Source organism: Fundulus heteroclitus, unplaced genomic scaffold (genome assembly GCF_011125445.2).
Source record: "Fundulus heteroclitus isolate FHET01 unplaced genomic scaffold, MU-UCD_Fhet_4.1 scaffold_46, whole genome shotgun sequence".
In the NCBI taxonomy this organism is placed as follows: domain Eukaryota; kingdom Metazoa; phylum Chordata; class Actinopteri; order Cyprinodontiformes; family Fundulidae; genus Fundulus; species Fundulus heteroclitus.
Window position 1 is genome coordinate 2,506,478 of NW_023396879.1, and position 21,752 is coordinate 2,528,229.

A 21,752-nucleotide genomic window follows, 5' to 3' on the forward strand; every position below is an offset into this window, starting at 1 on the left:
TTCTGTTCACCTGGTTCTGTTCGCCTGGTTCTGTTCGCCTGGTTCTGTTCACCCGGTTCTGTTCACCCGGTTCTGTTCACCTGGTTCTGTTCACCTGGTTCTGTTCACCTGAGCTCATTTAAGGGCCGACACAGAGGAGCATTTGATCGACAGAGGAACGTTTTAAGACAAACGGGTCCAGTTTACATCCAGAAATATCAGTTCCTTAATTAAGTCCAGATTCCAAGGCTGGTTCTGCCTTAGGAAGTTCTGGTTCTGCCTTAGGAAGTTCTGGTTCTGCCTTAGGAAGTTCTGCTAAGTTCTGTTTGTGGTTCTGATTAAAGTTTCTGTCTTAAGGAGTTATTCAGAGGAAGTAGTCGTGTTTAGTTTATGCAACGACCGCAACCCTGATAAACTACGCTAGCACCACGTTCTAGCACCACGTTCTAGCACCACGTTCTAGCAACACGTTCTAGCACCACGTTCTAGCACCACGTTCTAACACCACGTTCTAGCAACACGTTCTAGCACCACGTTCTAGCACCATGTTCTAACACCACGTTCTAGCACCACGTTCTAGCAACACGTTCTAGCACCACGTTCTAGCACCACGTTCTAACCCTACTCAGAACCGGGTCTGGAGGCAGCAGGACTGTGTTGCCACACAGCATCTGGGTCCTCCTCCTCCTCCCCCTCCTCTTCCTCCCCCTCCCTCTTCCTCCTCCCCCTCCTCCTCCTCCTCCTCTTCCTCCTCCCCCTCCTCCTCCTCCTCCTCCTCCTCCTCCCCCTCCTCTTCCTCCTCCTCCTCCTCCCCCTCCTCCTCCTGCATTATTTAGCGCCTCCTTCCTGCCGTTGTTACCGGTCGGGTGAACACGGTGCCGCCGGGCCCCGGCCCTTCTGGCGCGGGGCCCGGCGGTCCTGGAGGAGCAGAGGTGAGAAAATGGCGGCTCTGTTAGCCAGTGAATAATTAACGTGGGGGGGGGGGGGGGTTCCTTTAGATCAAAGACTGATGAAGAATTAGGTCCAGCTGGGTAAGGGGTTCTGGTTCTGATCCCAGCATGGAAAACGGATCAGAACCTTCTTAAATGTATTATTTTCATAGTTCTAGATTAAGTTCTGGACTTTTTTACAAAGCTTTCAGACAAGATGTTTAATATTTATTATGTTTTGCATTAAATTGAATTTAAAAGTAGTTTTCCAGACTTTTTCAGCTGCTTTTAGTTTACAGTGATGAGCGGGTTCTGGTGCGGTTTCAGTAGAACCCAGGGTTCTGTGAGGAACATCTAGATGACCACGGCTCCTTGAACGCCTCCAGGTGAGATCGTCCTGCAGACCGAGGCCGTCCACCTGAGGGCGGGGCAGCGGCTGGTGCTGAACACCGACATCCTGCTGGCGCTGGACTCCGCGGGCCGACCCGATCAGCTGGTCTTCACCGTGTCCGGCCCGGCCCGCCACGGCCTGGTCCACTCCGCGCGCCGACCCGGCGTTCCTCTGCTCAGCTTCACGCAGCTGGACGTGGCGGCGCAGCGAGTCTGCTACACTCACAGCAACGACCGCCACCAGAGCGACGCGTTCAGGTGAAAGGTTCTGGTTCTGGTTCTGGTTCTGATTCTGGTTCTGGTTCTGATTCTGGTTCTGATTCTGGTTCTGGTTCTGATTCTGGTTCTGATTGACTCGTTCAGGTGAAGGCTTCTGGTTCTGGTTCTGGTTCTGGCTCTGGTTCTGGTTCTGCTTCTGGTTCTGATTGACTCGTTCAGGTGAAGGCTTCTGGTTCTGGTTCTGATTCTGGTTCTGGCTCTGGTTCTGGTTCTGATTGACTCATTTAGGTGAAGGCTTCTGCTTCTGGTTCTGGTTCTGATTCTGATTGACTCGTTCAGGTGAAGGCTTCTGCTTCTGGTTCTGGTTCTGGTTCTGGTTCTGGTTCTGATTCTGGTTCTGATTCTGATTGACGCGTTCAGGTGAAGGCTTCTGATTCTGATTCTGGTTCTGATTCTGATTCTGGTTCTGATTCTGATTGACGCGTTCAGGTGAAGGCTTCTGGTTCTGGTTCTGGTTCTGATTCTGATTCTGGTTCTGATTCTGGTTCTGATTCTGATTGACGCGTTCAGGTGAAGGCTTCTGGTTCTGGTTCTGGTTCTGGTTCTGGCTCTGGTTCTGGTTCTGGTTCTGGTTCTGATTGACTCATTCAGGTGAAGGCTTCTGGTTCTGATTCTGGTTCTGATTGACGCGTTCAGGTGAAAGGTTCTGGTTCTGGTTCTGATTCTGGTTCTGGTTCTGATTGACTCGTTTAGGTGAAGGCTTCTGGTTCTGATTCTGGTTCTGGTTGACTCGTTCAGGTGAAGGGTTCTGGTTCTGGTTCTGGTTCTGATTCTGATTGACTCGTTTAGGTGAAGGCTTTTGGTTCTGATTCTGGTTCTGATTCTGCTTCTGGTTCTGGTTCTGGTTCTGATTCTGGTTCTGGTTCTGGTTCTGATTCTGATTGACTCGTTCAGGTGAAGGCTTCTGGTTCTGATTGACTCGTTCAGGTGAAGGCTTCTGGTTCTGGTTCTGGTTCTGGTTCTGATTCTGGTTCTGATTCTGATTGACTCGTTCAGGTGAAGGCTTCTGGTTCTGGTTCTGCTTCTGGTTCTGATTCTGATTCTGGTTCTGCTTCTGCTTCTGCTTCTGGTTCTGCTTCTGGTTCTGGTTCTGATTGACTCGTTCAGGTGAAGGCTTCTGGTTCTGGTTCTGGTTCTGATTCTGATTGACTCGTTCAGGTGAAGGGTTCTGGTTCTGATTGACTCGTTCAGGTAAAGGCTTCTGGTTCTGGTTCTGGTTCTGGTTCTGGTTCTGGTTCTGATTCTGGTTCTGATTCTGATTGACTCGTTCAGGTGAAGGCTTCTGGTTCTGGTTCTGGTTCTGATTCTGATTCTGGTTCTGATTCTGGTTCTGATTCTGGTTCTGATTGACTCGTTCAGGTGAAGGGTTCTGGTTCTGGTTCTGGTTCTGGCTCTGATTCTGATTCTGATTGACTCGTTCAGGTGAAAGCTTCTGCTTCTGGTTCTGGTTCTGGTTCTGATTCTGGTTCTGATTCTGGTTCTGATTGACTCGTTCAGGTGAAGGGTTCTGGTTCTGATTCTGGTTCTGATTCTGGTTCTGGTTCTGGTTCTGGTTCTGATTCTGGTTCTGCTTCTGGTTCTGATTGACTCGTTCAGGTGAAGGGTTCTGCTTCTGGTTCTGATTCTGATTGACGCGTTCAGGTGAAGGCTTCTGCTTCTGGTTCTGGTTCTGCTTCTGGTTCTGGTTCTGATTCTGGTTCTGCTTCTGGTTCTGATTGACTCGTTCAGGTGAAGGGTTCTGCTTCTGGTTCTGATTCTGATTGACGCGTTCAGGTGAAGGCTTCTGCTTCTGGTTCTGGTTCTGCTTCTGGTTCTGGTTCTGATTCTGGTTCTGCTTCTGGTTCTGGTTCTGATTGACGCGTTCAGGTGAAGGCTTCTGCTTCTGGTTCTGCTTCTGGTTCTGCTTCTGGTTCTGCTTCTGATTCTGGTTCTGGTTCTGGTTCTGATTCTGATTGACGCGTTCAGTTGAAGGGTTCTGCTTCTGGTTCTGATTGACGCGTTCAGGTGAAGGCTTTTGGTTCTGGTTCTGGCTCTGGTTCTGGTTCTGGTTCTGATTCTGGTTCTGGTTCTGGTTCTGATTGACTCGTTCAGGTGAAGGCTTCTGCTTCTGGTTCTGATTCTGATTGACTCGTTCAGGTGAAGGCTTCTGCTTCTGGTTCTGGTTCTGGTTCTGGTTCTGGTTCTGATTCTGGTTCTGCTTCTGGTTCTGGTTCTGATTGACGCGTTCAGGTGAAGGCTTCTGCTTCTGGTTCTGGTTCTGGTTCTGCTTCTGGTTCTGGTTCTGATTCTGGTTCTGCTTCTGGTTCTGGTTCTGATTGACGCGTTCAGGTGAAGGCTTCTGCTTCTGGTTCTGCTTCTGGTTCTGGTTCTGGTTCTGGTTCTGGTTCTGCTTCTGGTTCTGCTTCTGGTTCTGCTTCTGATTGTGGTTCTGGTTCTGGTTCTGATTCTGATTGACGCGTTCAGTTGAAGGCTTCTGCTTCTGGTTCTGGTTCTGATTGACTCCTTCAGGTGAAGGCTTTTGGTTCTGGTTCTGGTTCTGGCTCTGGTTCTGGTTCTGGTTCTGATTCTGATTGACTCGTTCAGGTGAAGGCTTCTGCTTCTGGCTCTGGTTCTGGTTCTGGTTCTGATTCTGCTTCTGGTTCTGATTCTGATTGACTCCTTCAGGTGAAGGGTTCTGGTTCTGGTTCTGGTCAGGCCATGCCAGGACTCAGTGCAGGGGTTTAATGATGAAGTCAGTGATCCAGGTGGGCCCGGCGCCAGAATCTATCAGAACCAGAACACGGCGAGGATGTTTCTGTCCCTGAAAACCTTGACGCCACATTTGGCCGATGCCGGAGCGCCGGGCAGCGAGACAAGCGGGGGGGGGGGGGGGGGGGGAGGGAGGCGGGGGGAGGGGCAGGGGGGGGGGGCAGGGGGGGGGGGAGAGTTAGGGGGGGGGGGGGGGGGGTTCTGATCCGCTGCTCCAGCCAATTTGGCAGCGGGGGCCTGTTAGTGAGCAGAAGCGAGTTTGTCGCCCAGACCGGCTGCCAGGAGCCGCCATGGACCCAAAGCCTGTCAGCGCTCTGGCTGCAGCCTTTTCACACGTTCTGCAGTCCAGCCTGGAAGGAACACATGGACCAGTTATTCAGCATCTGCACAGAATGGTTCTAATTCTGCTGATATTCCTGAGATGATAAAAGGAAACTCTGGAAACCTGTTTAATATGGGATTTAAATGACATGTCTTGGTCGAAAACAACACCAAGATTTGTTACTTTATTACCAGAGGCCAAGATAATGCCATCCAGATTAAGTGATTGATTAAGAAGTTTATTTTTTGAGGACTCTGGCCCAAAGATTACAACTTCTGTCTTGTCAGAATTTAAATGCAGGAAATTTAAAGTCATCCAGCTTTTGATGTCATCAAGACATGACTGCAGTCGAAGTAACTGATTGGATTCATCAGGATTTATGGATAAATATAGCTGAGTATCATCAGCATAACAGTGGAAATTAATCCCATGCTGTCTGATCATTTACCCATCAGACTCATAACAATTGGTACTAAAGAAATTAATTCTTCACAGATACAGATCTGTGTAAAAATCTATATAAATATTCACATTTACCCAACTTATCACACTTGTTCCAGCAGCAGAGAACGACTCTCAGGTGAGCGTCTCCTCCCTGCAGCCGCTCACCTGAACCAAACAGTGAGTTTCTGCTGGAGGTCCCAAAGTCTGCTCACATGCTTAGATAACGCTAACCCTATAACGCGTCTACGTATATATGTCTGTGACGCTAACGCTATGACGCGTCTACGTATATATGTCTGTGACGCTAACGCTATGACGCGTCTACGTATATATGTCTGTGACCCTAACGCTATGACGCGTCTACGTATATATGTCTGTGACGCTAACGCTATGACGCGTCTACGTATATATGTCTGTGACGCTAACCCTATAACGCGTCTACGTATATATGTCTGTGACGCTAACGCTATGACGCGTCTACGTATATATGTCTGTGACGCTAACGCTATGACGCGTCTACGTATATATGTCTGTGACCCTAACGCTATGACGCGTCTATGTATATATGTCTGTGACGCTAACGCTATGACGCGTCTACGTATATATGTCTGTGACCCTAACGCTATGACGCGTCTACGTATATATGTCTGTGACGCTAACGCTATGACGCGTCTACGTATATATGTCTGTGACGCTAACGCTATGACGCGTCTACGTATATATGTCTGTGACCCTAACGCTATGACGCGTCTACGTATATATGTCTGTGACGCTAACGCTATGACGCGTCTACGTATATATGTCTGTGACCCTAACGCTATGACGCGTCTACGTATATATGTCTGTGACGCTAACGCTATGACGCGTCTACGTATATATGTCTGTGACGCTAACGCTATGACGCGTCTACGTATATATGTCTGTGACGCTAACGCTATGACGCGTCTACGTATATATGTCTGTGACCCTAACGCTATGACGCGTCTACGTATATATGTCTGTGACGCTAACGCTATGACGCGTCTACGTATATATGTCTGTGACCCTAACGCTATGACGCGTCTACGTATATATGTCTGTGACGCTAACGCTATGACGCGTCTACGTATATATGTCTGTGACCCTAACGCTATGACGCGTCTACGTATATATGTCTGTGACGCTAACGCTATGACGCGTCTACGTATATATGTCTGTGACCCTAACGCTATGACGCGTCTACGTATATATGTCTGTGACCCTAACGCTATGACGCGTCTACGTATATATGTCTGTGACGCTAACGCTATGACGCGTCTACGTATATATGTCTGTGACGCTAACGCTATGACGCGTCTACGTATATGTCTGTGACCCTAACGCTATGACGCGTCTACGTATATATGTCTGTGACGCTAACGCTATGACGCGTCTACGTATATATGTCTGTGACCATAACCCTATGACGCGTCTATGTATATATGTCTGTGACCCTAACGCTATGACGCGTCTATGTATATATGTCTGTGACGCTAACGCTATGACGCGTCTACGTATATATGTCTGTGACCATAACGCTAACGCTATGACGCGTCTACGTATATATGTCTGTGACGCTAACGCTATGACGCGTCTACGTATATATGTCTGTGACCATAACCCTATGACGCGTCTATGTATATATGTCTGTGACCCTAACGCTATGACGCGTCTACGTATATATGTCTGTGACGCTAACGCTATGACGCGTCTACGTATATATGTCTGTGACCATAACGCTAACGCTATGACGCGTCTACGTATATATGTCTGTGACGCTAACGCTATGACGCGTCTACGTATATATGTCTGTGACGCTAACGCTATGACGCGTCTACGTATATATGTCTGTGACGCTAACGCTATGACGCGTCTACGTATATATGTCTGTGACGCTAACGCTATGACGCGTCTACGTATATATGTCTGTGACCATAACGCTAACGCTATGACGCGTCTACGTATATATGTCTGTGACCCTAACGCTATGACGCGTCTACGTATATATGTCTGTGACGCTAACGCTATGACGCGTCTACGTATATATGTCTGTGACCATAACGCTAACGCTATGACGCGTCTACGTATATATGTCTGTGACGCTAACGCTATGACGCGTCTACGTATATATGTCTGTGACGCTAACGCTATGACGCGTCTACGTATATATGTCTGTGACGCTAACGCTATGACGCGTCTACGTATATATGTCTGTGACCATAACGCTATGACGCGTCTACGTATATATGTCTGTGACGCTAACGCTATGACGCGTCTACGTATATATGTCTGTGACGCTAACGCTATGACGCGTCTACGTATATATGTCTGTGACGCTAACGCTATGACGCGTCTACGTATATATGTCTGTGACGCTAACGCTATGACGCGTCTACGTATATATGTCTGTGACGCTAACGCTATGACGCGTCTACGTATATATGTCTGTGACGCTAACGCTATGACGCGTCTACGTATATATGTCTGTGACGCTAACGCTATGACGCGTCTACGTATATATGTCTGTGACGCTAACGCTATGACGCGTCTACGTATATATGTCTGTGACGCTAACGCTATGACGCGTCTACGTATATATGTCTGTGACGCTAACGCTATGACGCGTCTACGTATATATGTCTGTGACGCTAACGCTATGACGCGTCTACGTATATATGTCTGTGACGCTAACGCTATGACGCGTCTACGTATATATGTCTGTGACCCTAACGCTATGACGCGTCTACGTATATATGTCTGTGACGCTAACGCTATGACGCGTCTACGTATATATGTCTGTGACGCTAACGCTATGACGCGTCTACGTATATATGTCTGTGACCATAACCCTATGACGCGTCTATGTATATATGTCTGTGACCCTAACGCTATGACGCGTCTACGTATATATGTCTGTGACGCTAACGCTATGACGCGTCTACGTATATATGTCTGTGACCATAACGCTATGACGCGTCTGCGTATATATGTCTGTGACCCTAACGCTATGACGCGTCTACGTATATATGTCTGTGACGCTAACGCTATGACGCGTCTACGTATATATGTCTGTGACGCTAACGCTATGACGCGTCTACGTATATATGTCTGTGACCCTAACGCTAACGCTAACAGGCAGCAGAAAACATGCAACCTCCTCTGTAGATAAACACAAAGGCGTTGTTCAAAGACGCTTTCCCAGGCCGAGGAGACGTGCTACATGCTAAGCTAACCCTACGGCACGGCGGCGGTCAGTAACGCTGCTGTGTGTATGACAGTGAGCAGGTAAACCAGCTGCTGCAGGTTCCCCACCGTGTTCTAAGCTGTTCCTTTAAGCGCCTCCATGTTTGAGAGACACGTAACACGGTCCATAAAGCTGCTGGTCAACACAAGCTATGCTAGCTGCTATTAGCATGACACGCTACCAGTAGGGATGAAACAGAACGTAATTTAGGACTTTATGAGCCCCAGGTGATTACTGGGACTGAGCGTCTGGTCTAAGGTCTCCATGTAGACCAGAATCTGACTTTATGCTCATCAGTTCTCTGCCTGCATTCACAAAGATGAACCTTGGAGCTGCGCCTGCTGCGGTCATCCAGGATTCCTGGTTAGCGGCGTGACCTTGGTGCTGTTTGGAGCAGAAAGCTCCGTTCTGCTGCAGCAACATGTTCATCCACCAACAGCTTAGAAATAATGAATATGAAGCAACTAAACAACAAAGCAGTACTCCTTCCTTCCTCCATTACGGCTCCATTCACCTTTAAAGGGATGGAGACAAACACCTTGAAAAATAAATTACCACCAGACTCAGTTTTCTGGAGCAAAGCCCTGATCCATGAAAATTACCATGAAGAACGTCATCTTTCCAAATTTACTCAGACTAAAGTTGTCAGTTAGCTTTAATAATACTATTTCTGTTAATCCTAACCCTGAACAATGAGAGAAGTTTTACAATGCAGAGTCAGAAGTTTACATACACTAAGATTACTATGTTTTCATGGCTTTGAAAGCTTCTGATAGGTCAATTTACAACATCTACGTTAATTGGAGGAACACCTGTGGATGTATTTGACACCTGGACCGTTTATGTCCAGAGGCTGTTTGGGCTGGAACAACAGGAGGAAATCACTCTGACAAGAGGTTCTGATTTACCACTGGCTCTGTGGTAAAGAGAATGGGCCCCAGGCCTGGGCCCTGTGGCACGCCGTGACTCTGATGCCTGGAGCCGATGTTTCCTTAACGAACAAACTCAGACCACAGAGCAGGTTCCAGTGAAATAACACTGAAACGTCGCCCCCACAATCCCCCTGACAGGTGTTGGGGTCACCTGATCACACACCTGGGCCTCAGCGCGTGTCGTCATGACAGCAGATGATGAATGACGGTTATTAGGAGGATATCAGCAGTGAGCGCGCCCGCAGACGCTGGTCCCTGGACAAAGATGGCCGCCGCCGCGGACAGATGCTGCTCAGTGGGGGGGGGGCACCAGCCTGGGCAGCTATTTTAAGATGAGCATTTCTCTGCCCAGGTCCTCATCATGCTTACAGTAAGTTCACCCAGAACCAGAACCAGAACCTGACTAGTCAATAAAAATGATAAAACACACAGACAGAACCAGGCTGGGCCATATGGCCTAAAGATAAAACCTCTGATTTTATTTTACCAAATACGATTAATTAATTCTCCCTCCTTTTTAAATCATTTTAAAAACTGGCTTTATGTCGAGCAGCTGGTCTGGGAGTTGACCTGAATTCAGCTAAATCCACACTGTGGAGCAAGATGGCCGCCCTGCTGCTGTAAACGATGAAGATGTGATGTTAGGCAGAGATCTGAGGCTTAAATTAGGACATGTAGAGATTAAAGGGCCTCGTCTGATGCTGAGAAACCTTCCTCTACAATATTTAACATTTCTCTGAACTTAGATTCAGCGTCGCTGCTGTTCTCCTCATGAAGCCCAACGGCTTCATTGGCAAAATAAAACCACTATTTCCAAAACTGAAATCCTGATAAACTGTAAATTGGATTGAATGGTTTAATAATTTAATGGTTTAATGGTTTAATAATTTAATGGTTTAATGGTTTAATCCGCCGGTTCTAGGTAGAACTGAGCAACACTCCTAACAGGCGTTAGAACGTTGAGAACAGAACAGCTGCTGTGAGGATGACTGAGCCGTGGTGTTACTGCTTCCACACAGCAGGGGGCGCTGCTCTCTGCTCCACAGTCTTCTTACTGCGTCTTCTTTTATCTCTTTTATCAGCTTTGTCGTTACAAACGGCGCCTCGTCCCGCAGCGGAACCCTCCTCTTCACGATCGAGCACGGCGACCGCGTCCCGCCGACCCTGAGCATCAACGCCGGCCTCCGCCTGCAGGACGGCTCCACCGCCGCCATCGGCCCTGACGTCCTGCAGGTGAGCGACCCGGACACCGCCGCCTCCAACCTGACCTACCTGGTCACGCTGCCGCCCAGGACCGGCACGCTGCTGCTGAGGGGGGCCCCGCTGCCTTCACCCCCCAGGTTCCTCCAGACTGACGTCGACCACCTGGACCTGGCCTACCGCCACAATCCAGGCGGCCCGGCAGAACCGGACCGGTTCTACTTCCTGCCCACCGATGGCACCAATAAAGGTTACCTGGAGTTTGGCCAGTTAAGGGAGGAGCCTGCAGTGTTTAACATCCAGGTGTGCATCAACAGACACAGAAACTCATGTAGTTACATTCGGGGCCCTTTGGGGCCTTTAGGGGCCCTCAGCAATCCTCCCTGGAGGGGAGGGGGCCCCATCAGGGGAGGGGGCCCCATCAGGGGCCACCATGAAGCCCCGCAGAGAACCTGAGGGGAACTTCAGGCCATGAAATAAATCACATTATGAATCCAGAGACATTAGAAGAAAAGCCAAAGTCTGGTGGAGCAGATAGACGCATTTACTCTGGGTCCAGTCTGGGTCCAATTGGGTTCAGAACCAGGCTGAATGTGTGGTGTCAGTTCTGGTTCTGAGCAGACTCTGTTGGAGGTCCGGTGAACCCGTTCACATTAGTTTGATTCAGGAATCAGGAGTAGGGTTCAGATGAGGTTCTGGTTCTGAGTTCAGATGAGGTTCTGGTTCTGGGTTCAGATGAGGTTCTGGTTCTGAGTTCTGGTTCTGAGTTCAGATGAGGTTCTGGTTCTGGGTTCTGGGTTCAGATGAGGTTCTGATTTTGGGTTCTGGTTCTGGGTTCAGATGAGGTTCTGTTTCTGGGTTCTGGGTTCAGATGAGGTTCTGGTTCTGCGCTCATGTTCTGAGTTCAGATGAGGTTCTGGGTTCTGGGTTCAGATGAGATTCTGGTTCTGGGTTCTGGTTCTGGGTTCAGATGAGGTTCTGGTTCTGGGTTCAGGTTCTGGTTCTGAGTTCAGATGAGGTTCTGGGTTCAGGTTCTGAGTTCAGGTTCAGGTTCTGAGTTCAGATGAGGTTCTGGTTCTGGGCTCATGTTCTGAGTTCAGATGAGGTTCTGGGTTCTGGGTTCAGATGAGATTCTGGTTCTGGGTTCTGGTTCTGGGTTCAGATGAGGTTCTGGTTCTGAGTTCTGGTTCTGAGTTCAGGTTCAGGTTCTGAGTTCAGATGAGGTTCTGGTTCTGGGTTCAGGTTCTGGGCTCAGGTTCTGGTTCTGAGTTCAGATGAGGTTCTGTTTTTGGGTTCAGGTTCTGGTTCTGAGTTCAGATGAGGTTCTGTTTTTGGGTTCAGGTTCTGGTTCTGAGTTCAGATGAGGTTCTGGGCTCTGGTTCTGGGTTCAGATTAGGTTCTGGGTTCTGGTTCTGGGTTCAGATTAGGTTCTGGGTTCTGGTTCTGGGTTCAGATGAGGTTCTGGTTCAGGTTCAGGTTCTGAGTTCAGATGAGGTTCTGGTTCTGGGTTCAGGTTCTGGTTCAGGTTCAGGTTCTGGTTCAGATGAGGTTCTGGTTCTGGGTTCTGGTTCTGAGTTCAGATGAGGTTCCCGGAGCAGTGATGAATATTTGAAGCGGAGCAGCAGGTGAGCCAGAACCTCCTCCCCTGGGTCACCTGGTCACTCAGGCAGCCAGGTGGCGCCGGCTCCTCTGAGGCTGAAGGCCGGTTCTGATTGGACCTTGCCGGCTCCTCTGAGGCTGAAGGCCGGTTCTGATTGGACCTTGCCGGCTCCTCTGAGGCTGAAGGCCGGTTCTGATTGGACCTTCAGGCTCTCAGGTCGTTCTGTGCTAGAACTCATGAATATTTCAGTCAGAAGGAAGGAAGAGCGGAATAACATCGGACCTCAGGTGGTTCTGTCCAGCAGGGTGAGAGTTAGTCTGAAACCCATCAGAACCGCTCACAGAACAAACATTTCTGCAGGATCCAGATGGATGTTGATCAGAACTAGAAGCTCAGAACGTGCAGAACCTCCAGAACCTGAGCAGAAACGTTCCATCCTGCTGCATGTGGTGTGGGTGACACCTAGTGGTCAGACCGTGCAGCTGCAGCCTGAGGATTATTATTAATAATCATTTTAATAATAATAATAATAATAATTCTGCATCTGAACTTAATTTATTTTAAACATTTTAAGATTTTAAAGCTTATTTTTCTTTATTTCTGTGTCAGTTAACATCAAAGCTCTATTTTAACACATTTCGCTGAAAAGTTCTGCAGAACTTTCTGCATCTAACAAACGGAACACAGGAAGAACCCAGGGAAGGCTGCTGGTACCGGGCTGCTGGTACCGAGCTCCTGGTACCGGGCTCCTGGTACCGGGCTGCTGGTACCGGGCTCCTGGTACCGGGCTCCTGGTACCGGGTTCCTGGTATCGGGCTCCTGGTACCGGGCTGCTGGTACCGGGCTCCTGGTACCGGGCTGCTGGTACCGGTCCGGGTCGGTATCGGGCTCTGGTAGGGTTCTGGTACCGGGTTCCTGGTATCGGGCTCCTGGTACCGGGCTCCTGGTTCCGGGCTATGGTACGGGCTGCTAGGTACCGGTTCCTGACCGTTCCGACTCGGTATCGGGCGTGATACCGGGTTGCTGGTTACCAGGCTCTGGGTACACGGTCCGCTCGGTACCGGGCCGATGGACGGGCTGCTGGTATGGGCTCCTGGTACGAGCTCTGGTTACGGGCTGCTGGTACCGGGCTCCTGGTCACAGTGGAATGCTGGTACCGGGCGCTTGTTACGGGCTCCTGGTACCGGGTTCCTGGTACCGGGCTGCTGGTACCGGGTTCCTGGTACCGGGCTCCTGGTACCAGGCTGCTGGTACCGGGCTGCTGGTACCCCGGGCCATGTTTGTTCTGGTACCAGTCTACTGGGGTTCTGGTCGGCTCATGTCTCTTCTGGACCCAGGTGGAGCAGGTGGACCGGATCGCTCCCAGCCTGACCCGCATGGAGAGTCCCAGTACCGTGGTGGACCTCGGCGCCGGCCGGTCCGGTATCGTCATCTCCAGCAGACACCTGCAGGCTTCGGACCCGGACAGCCCAGCAGAACTTCTGGAGTTCTCCATCATCACGCCGCCTCAGTTTGGATCCCTGGAGAACGCAGCCACAGGTAGAACCACGGTTCTGATCACCAGCTGACCAGAACCAGCCTTTAGGCCCCTGTGGCCCTCAGCATCAAGGCCCCTGTGGCCCTCAGCCTTTAGGCCCCTGTGGCCCTCAGCATTAACCCTCCTGTGGCCCTCAGCCTTTAGGCCCCTGTGGCCCTCAGCATCAAGGCCCCTGTGGCCCTCAGCCTTTAGGCCCCTGTGGCCCTCAGCATTAACCCCCCTGTGGCCCTCAGCATTAACCCTCCTGTGGCCCTCAGCCTTTAGGCCCCTGTGGCCCTCAGCATCAAGGCCCCTGTGGCCCTCAGCCTTTAGGCCCCTGTGGCCCTCAGCATTAACCCTCCTGTGGCCCTCAGCCTTTAGGCCCCTGTGGCCCTCAGCATTAAGGCCCCTGTGGCCCTCAGCCTGAAGGTCCCTGTGGCCCTCAGCATTTAGGCCCCTGTGGCCCTCAGCATTTAGGCCCCTGTGGCCCTCAGCCTTTAGGCCCCTGTGGCCCTCAGCATTAAGGCCCCTGTGGCCCTCAGCCTGAAGGTCCCTGTGGCCCTCAGCATTAAGGTCCCTGTGGCCCTCAGCATTAAGGCCCCTATGGCCCTCAGCATTAACCCCCCTGTGGCCCCCACCCTGAAGGCCCCTGTGGCCCTCAGCATTAACCCCCCTGTGGCCCTCAGCATTAACCCTCCTGTGGCCCTCAGCCTTAAGGCCCCTGTGGCCCTCAGCATTAACCCTCCTGTGGCCCCCACCCTGAAGGCGCCTGTGGCCCTCAGCCTTTAGGCCCCTGTGGCCCCCAGCATTAACCCTCCTGTGGCCCCCAGCATTAACCCTCCTGTGGCCCCCAGCATTAACCCTCCTGTGGCCCTCAGCATTAAGGCCCCTGTGGCCCCCAGCATTAACCCTCCTGTGGCCCCCACCCTGAAGGCCCCTGTGGCCCTCAGCCTTTAGGCCCCTGTGGCCCCCAGCATTAACCCTCCTGTGGCCCCCACCCTGAAGGCGCCTGTGGCCCTCAGCCTTTAGGCCCCTGTGGCCCCCAGCATTAACCCTCCTGTGGCCCCCAGCATTAACCCTCCTGTGGCCCTCAGCATTAAGGCCCCTGTGGCCCCCAGCATTAACCCTCCTGTGGCCCCCAGCATTAACCCTCCTGTGGCCCTCAGCCTTTAGGCCCCTGTGGCCCTCAGCATTAAGGCCCCTGTGGCCCTCAGCATTAACCCCCCTGTGGCCCCCAGCATTAACCCTCCTGTGGCCCCCACCCTGAAGGCCCCTGTGGCCCCCAGCATTAACCCTCCTGTGGCCCTCAGCATTAACCCTCCTGTGGCCCCCAGCATTAACCCTCCTGTGGCCCCCACCCTGAAGGCCCCTGTGGCCCTCAGCATTAACCCCACTGTGGCCCTCAGCCTGAAGGCCCCTGTGGCCCTCAGCATTAACCCCACTGTGGCCCCCAGCATTAACCCTCCTGTGGCCCCCAGCATTAACCCCCCTGTGGCCCTCAGCATTAACCCTCCTGTGGCCCCCAGCATTAACCCTCCTGTGGCCCCCAGCATTAACCCTCCTGTGGCCCTCAGCCTTTAGGCCCCTGTGGCCCTCAGCATTAACCCTCCTGTGGCCCTCAGCCTTTAGGCCCCTGTGGCCCTCAGCCTTTAGGCCCCTGTGGCCCCCAGCATTAACCCTCCTGTGGCCCTCAGCATTAACCCTCCTGTGGCCCTCAGCATTAACCCTCCTGTGGCCCTCAGCCTTTAGGCCCCTGTGGCCCCCAGCATTAACCCTCCTGTGGCCCCCAGCATTAACCCTCCTGTGGCCCCCACCCTGAAGGCCCCTGTGCTCCTCCCCTTGCAGGGGCCTCCATCAGGGGCCGGTTCTCCCAGCAGGATCTGGAGCGGCGTTCCGTGCTCTACGTTCTCCCGGCTGACCTGGACGTGACGGCTGACAGCTTCCGGTTCCGTCTGGTGGACCCGGCAGGAAACGGGGCCCCGGCCCAGGTGTAGGTGTCTGCTGGGGTCACATGACCCCGTGTCAGTCATGTGACTCGTAGGTGAGCCCAGACTCAGGTTCTGCTGGCGTGTTCTGCAGGCTGGAGCTGTTCTGGTCCCGGGTCCAGTTGTCAGCGAGCTGCTACAGAACCTGCGAGACTTCAGGAACCCTGCAGGTCCAGATCCAGCGCAGCGGGAGGAGCGCCGACCCGGCTTACGTCTCCATCCAGGTGAGTCGGGTTCTGGAAGAACATCTGGAGGTTCTGTTCCCAGCTACACGATGAAAACATCAGCATTCGTCTGTAATCAGCACCAGGAGCTGCTCGGTCCTGATCCGGTTCACAGAGATGAAACCTGGATCAGAACCAGACAGAACTATCAGTCAATGCGGGGTCTACTCTTAGATTATGACCTATCACCGGTCAGCATGTTGATGATGTCATCACCGGTCAGCATGTTGATGATGTCATCACTGGTCAGCATATTGATGATGTCATCACCGGTCAGCATGTTGATGATGTCATCACTGGTCAGCATGTTGATGATGTCATCACTGGTCAGCATGTTGATGATGTCATCACTGATCAGCATGTTGATGATGTCATCACCTAGCACATGTATCCTGTCTTCTCTCCAGATGCAGCAGCTTTCATTGCACTTCTGTCACCTGACCAGGTTTAGAACCTGTTCAGAACCTGGTCAGAACCTGGTCAGAACCTGTTCAGAACCTGGTCAGAACCTGGTCAGAACCAAGCTGGTGTTCTGTTTTGCAGGTGGAGGAAGGATCAGCTAAAGTCGGCAGGGATTTCACCCACAGCTCAGCGGCTCTGATCCAGTTTGACACAGGTCAGGTCCAAACCGTTTTCCATCCCCATGGAGCCGATGGTGGTTCTGCTGCTTCTCATCCTGCACTTCCTGCTGGTTCCAGGTGTGAACGTGAAGACCTGGAACGTTTTCCTGGTGGACGATGGTCTGGAGGAGAACCACGAGACCTTCAGCATCTCCCTGGAAAAGCCTCAGAACGCCGTCATGGGCCACAGAACCTCAGCCAGCGTGGAGATCATCGATCCCCAGCGAGGTGATCAGAGCTACTTCTGCCCCGGCCTGTAGGGGGCGCTGTGGGCCGTCCAGTTTCCTGCAGCTGGATCAGGAGAGCTGACTGACATTTCCTGCCAACATCAGCACTTTCAGGTGAAAACATTTATTTATTCTCTGCTCTCTGTCAGGACGCTGTGATCCTGACCACCTAAAGATGGCGCCACCTCCTCCTCCTCCTCCTCCTCCTCCTCCTCCTCCTCCTCCTCCTCCTCAGCTCCCTGATCCTCCTCCTGAGGGAGACGTGGAGGGAGACCTGGTCACGGACATTGAGGCGGAGCTTCTGTGGGAGAACCAGCCACACCCTCCCAGGGGTGACGTCCCGGACCGCCAGGCTTACCTGAACTACGGAGAGGTGGAACCACAGGACCAGGCGGCCCGCACCGCCGGGGGTCACCTCCAGGGGGCGCACAGTGGGAGCAGAGACGCACAGGTGGGTTCCTCTGGTTCTCCTGGAGGTTCAGTCGGACAGAACCGGGAGGAGTTCCTGATCAGAGAAGCTCTACAGCTGAGCTGAAGGAGGAGGGTCTGCTGAGGAGCCGGTTCTGATCCAAACGATTCTTTATTCGTCTCCCAGTGATTTAATCTGATTATTAATTGGTGGTAATTAGTGTTTCCAGTGACTGACAACAGGAAACAGCTAAACTTAACGAGAGGTTCCTCTGTTTCAACCGATGGGATTAAAACCCAGAACCTGTCAAATAAAAACCTGAACGGAGCCTCAGGACTGAAAGGTGAACAAATCAATCAATCAATCAACAGATAAAACATCCGTTAGAAACAACACAGAAAATCACAGAGGTTAAAATAGTTCAACTGAGATGGAACCACAGAAGCAGCTGTGGAAACTGGCAGAACATGAAGGAACACGGCTCACACTACAGTGTCTTCAGTGCCGACGGTTCCAGTTCTCCAGAACCATCTATGGCCACCTCAGTTTTCATTCACTCCTCCTGAAAGAGCGTAGAGCCACAGTGGACAGTCGTCTGCATTGTTGATGGCTTTGCAGCAATCCCTCATACTGAGCATGCATGAAGCGACAGTGGAGAGGAAAATTCCCCTTTAACAGGGAGGAGAACCTCCAGCAGAACCAGAACCAGGCTCAGTGTGAACATCTGCCTCCACCCACTGGGGCTTAGAGAAGACAGAGCAGAGACACAGAAAGCTCAGAAGCTCACATTGACCCAGGAGTACTTTCTATGTTAGAGAAGACAGAGCAGAGACACAGAAAGCTCAGAAGCTCACATTGACCCAGGAGTACTTTCTATGTTAGAGAAGACAGAGCAGAGACACAGAAAGCTCAGAAGCTCACATTGACCCAGGAGTACTTTCTATGTTAGAGAAGACAGAGCAGAGACACAGAAAGCTCAGAAGCTCACATTGACCCAGGAGTACTTTCTATGGTAGATGGTAATAGCGAGTGATCTGCCTCCCCTGATGATGTCACAGCTAACAGAACGCCAGACCAGGTGTACCTTCTATGTCAGAGAAGACAGAGCAGTCTTGTCTCGTAGTGAGATGCTGTCAATAATAGACATCAGACTCATGATAAATTAATCAGCAAACTGACCAGAAGTTCAGTGAAGGAAAGCTGCTGCTGCTCGCATTAAAGAATCTGGATGGTTCTGAAAGACCTTTTAATAAATGGGCTCCAAATGGGCCTCAGAGGAACCTTCATTGAGTTTAGCCTTCAGCTCCAACAGGAACCAGTGACCCACTGCTTCTGGACCTTGTAACTGGACCCAGTCAGTAATGCTCTCTGCGCTGTGAGGTTTGGGTTTGGGTCGGTTCTGCAGAGGATCCCGCTGAACAGAGATGTTCTGGCTCTGATCTTTGTTCTCCAGGTGGTGAGCTCCCTGGGTACCGTGTGTCCTGAAGGTTGGACCTTCTACAGGAGACGCTGTCACATGGTCAGCTCGTCCCTGGCCAGCTGGGCCAGCGCCGACAGAACCTGCTCGGTCCTGTAAGTAACCTCTGGTTCTGTTGGTACCGCCTGACGGGGTGGAGTTCTTCCTGTAGGAGTTTTAGGCGAGGAAAGCAGGTAAAGGTGTCCAGCAGTCAGAGCGCTGACATTTCTACACGGCCACTTTGGCATCATGGGGTCTTTAAAGGGCCGGCTGCTCATGTATGGATCATACTTTTGATTTCATAATTTTATTCCTGTTTGCATAGAAATATAAGAAAACTGCACAGTAACGTTAAAGTACCACCCTAAGGCCCATTTTATACATTTTAAACTCATCTTTCTGCATCACTTCTTCTCTTTCTGGACATTTCTGTTTAAATGTGTTGTGGAAAACTGACATCTAGTGGCAGGATGCTGTTACTACACTGCTAAAAAATCAACCTTTACTACAGGAGGCCCAGATCTAGCCGCTTTATACACTATAAAGGCCACATGCCTCTACTTTATGACATTTTAAGCCTTTTTTGGCCCTGGAGGGCCGCATAAATTGCTCTGATGGGCCTTGAGTTTGACACGTGATCTAGAACATCACAGGATCTGAGTGTCTCGGTGAGTGAATGGATGTTCTCTGCTGCAGCTTTAACGGCAGCCTGAGCGGCGTGCGCTCCAGGAAGGACGTCGGCTGGATGTGGAGGTTTGCAGGGAAGAAGTCCTTCTGGATCGGTGGGAAGCCGCTGCCTTCACGTTTCACATTTATCACGTCTGCTTTCTGCTGCTGATGTTCTCCACCCTCCCCAGGTGGCTCTGGAGACCCGGACCACTGGATGTGGGCCCACAGTCCTTCAGGCGGAGTCGGGGGGGTGCCGTTGGGACCTGATGATGCTGACCTCAGCTCTGACTGTGTGCTGGTTGAAAACCCCAGAAGATGGACTCGTACCAACTGCTCAGCAGAAGCTCAGCACTTGTTTATCTGTTCTGCAGAGGCGGTTCCTCCCTGAGAACCTGGGATTCTGAACCACGGTGATGGGAGACACGGTTCCCCTGAAAGAAATGTTCAAATGGTCCATTTTATTTACCAGAACTAACCATTTCATCACTAATGTAGTTAAATATATGGATTGTGGGAAACGTGGCATGTGTGGTTGAAATTAACTAAAAAGTAGCATCATCTATATTAAGGTTTTTTTATTTAAAAGGTGCAAAATAAAACTATAACTGTGAACATGAACCAAATAAACTGTGGAGGAAACAAAAGCTTTTGAATATCATATATTCTTGTGAGACACAGATGAAGAACACGGTGATGGGTTTAGGATCTGAATCAGGTTCCCGTCTCATTGTTGTTGCTGTTGTGTTCCACTGCCTCCGGAGTTTGGGGCCTGCAGGAGGAGCCGGTCGGCTGGAATCGGGGCGAGGGGGTTGGGATATGGACCGGGTTTCCTCGTGTTGCTGTGCTGCCTGACCTTGGGGGTTCTGCTCTCCACCAACCTGATGATGCGGATCACCTCCTGGGTTTAGGGGCTGGGTTCCCCTCTGGGGTATCTGTTGGGATTAATGTTTATACTTCATTAACCGATTTATCTTGTTATGATGTAGTAATGTAAGCTTCTGATATAATCATATTACTCACATGATAGCTTAATCATGTCTGTGCGAAGAAACAGAAGACACTCTGTTTCTTCCCTTCCTGAAACAAGAAGACTTAGCTACAAGATTATGTGCTGACTGGACGTAATTACTCAGCTGTGTGTCTTTGTTGACAACTGAGGCTGTAAACTACCTGTTCCCCCACCCTTCAGTACAGCCTCAGTCCTGTAACTAGGGAAACGCACCAAACTTAATAAAATTGAGGAGAACGCTGAGACCGGCAGAGTGGGTTGGAGATTGTAACTGTACGGTCTCTTCCCACTCTCCTCGAGAACGAAACCAAACTAATTGTCTTTGTGCCTTTCTTTCCCTGTTTATATGATGTTTTAGGTAATTAGACCTGACATTAACGTGGTCCTTCGAGCCGGATACCAACATACCTGAAGATACTGGTGGACGCGGGTGAAATCCAGAAAGACTGTGGCCACAGCAGGACTGAAGAGTCCTTCAGACCCTTTAACGGGACTGGGTTTCCTCCCGTCCCCTAGGATTCTGAAGGTTGACGGTGATCCGAGGGATTAAGGCACAAAGGAGGACGGCGGAGTCCTGTACATTTCGTAAGTAGGTTTTCATTAAAGCAAAAACCTGAGTGAAAAAGACAATATAGAGTAAAATAAGTTCCTACCAGGGGAGCAGGCCCCCGAAACTGTCTGTGGTAAAAGTAGGATATTTTACGTCTATAAAAGAAGTGGAACTAGTTCAGGTAAATAGGCCTTAAAAGTGTGACTGAGAAGTGTGATTAGGGGGTCGTGGCCTAGTGGTTAGAGCAGCGCGCTTGCTACTCAGAGAAGGATGCAAATACCCGGTTCAATCCCCAGCGCCTGCACTCTGGGTCCCTGAGCAAGACCCTTAACCCCTGATTGCTCCCCAGGCGCCACACATGGCAGCCCACTGCTCCCCAAGGGGATGGGTTAAAAGCAGAGAACACATTTCATTGTAATGTATGTTTCAATGACAATAAAGACGATATTACTATTACTACTACTAGAAGAAGAAGTTTTGTAGGCAGGAAGATAATGAAACATGGCCCGTAGGGCAAGGTCATGTTCAAATAAAAATAGGAAGAACCAAAGAAAAAACAGATGGAAGTTTTGATGAATACAGAGTAAGGATGACCGCTGTGTTCAAAATACATTCAGGTCTGAATAAGGAACAAAACGCCCAAAGTCCCTATCAGCAGCAGTTAAAGAACACTCTGCATGCAGGCTCAAGTAACGCAATACAGCAATGGGTAAATCAACATTACATACGCATGGCGTCTGGTAAACCAGAAGATTACATTAATCATGCACTCCATGCAGAAAAAGTAACTAAAGATAAAGAACGACAAAAAACTAGAACAAAGTCAGACACCTTCCTCTCAGAAGAAGTGTTTTATCAAGGCCATAGAGCCCATCGCGATAACAGAGGCAGGGGCAGAGGCCGAGGAGGGAGAGGAAGAGTCCACGGTCGTCCTAAATTATCAAATAAATGTTGGGAGTGTGGACAGGTGGGACACATCCAAAGAGATTGCCCTAATCCAAA

At 50.7% G+C, this 21,752-nt stretch overlaps 1 protein-coding gene across 1 annotated transcript in view; it reads left to right on the top strand.

The window, feature by feature from the left end:
• The window catches only part of frem1b (Fras1 related extracellular matrix 1b), a 52,015-nt gene extending 32,180 nt beyond the window's left edge, over positions 1-19,835 (top strand). The window contains exons 24-34 of the mRNA XM_036131762.1: positions 1,295-1,556; positions 10,368-10,788; positions 13,423-13,624; positions 15,447-15,591; positions 15,681-15,810; positions 16,354-16,426; positions 16,509-16,658; positions 16,807-17,108; positions 18,520-18,638; positions 19,219-19,304; positions 19,380-19,835. Coding sequence (XP_035987655.1) covers positions 1,295-1,556; positions 10,368-10,788; positions 13,423-13,624; positions 15,447-15,591; positions 15,681-15,810; positions 16,354-16,426; positions 16,509-16,658; positions 16,807-17,108; positions 18,520-18,638; positions 19,219-19,304; positions 19,380-19,579 — 2,090 coding nt within the window. The 3' untranslated portion in view covers positions 19,580-19,835. The remainder of the gene's footprint in view (positions 1-1,294; positions 1,557-10,367; positions 10,789-13,422; positions 13,625-15,446; positions 15,592-15,680; positions 15,811-16,353; positions 16,427-16,508; positions 16,659-16,806; positions 17,109-18,519; positions 18,639-19,218; positions 19,305-19,379) is intronic.
• The last annotated feature ends 1,917 nt before the right edge of the window (positions 19,836-21,752 follow it).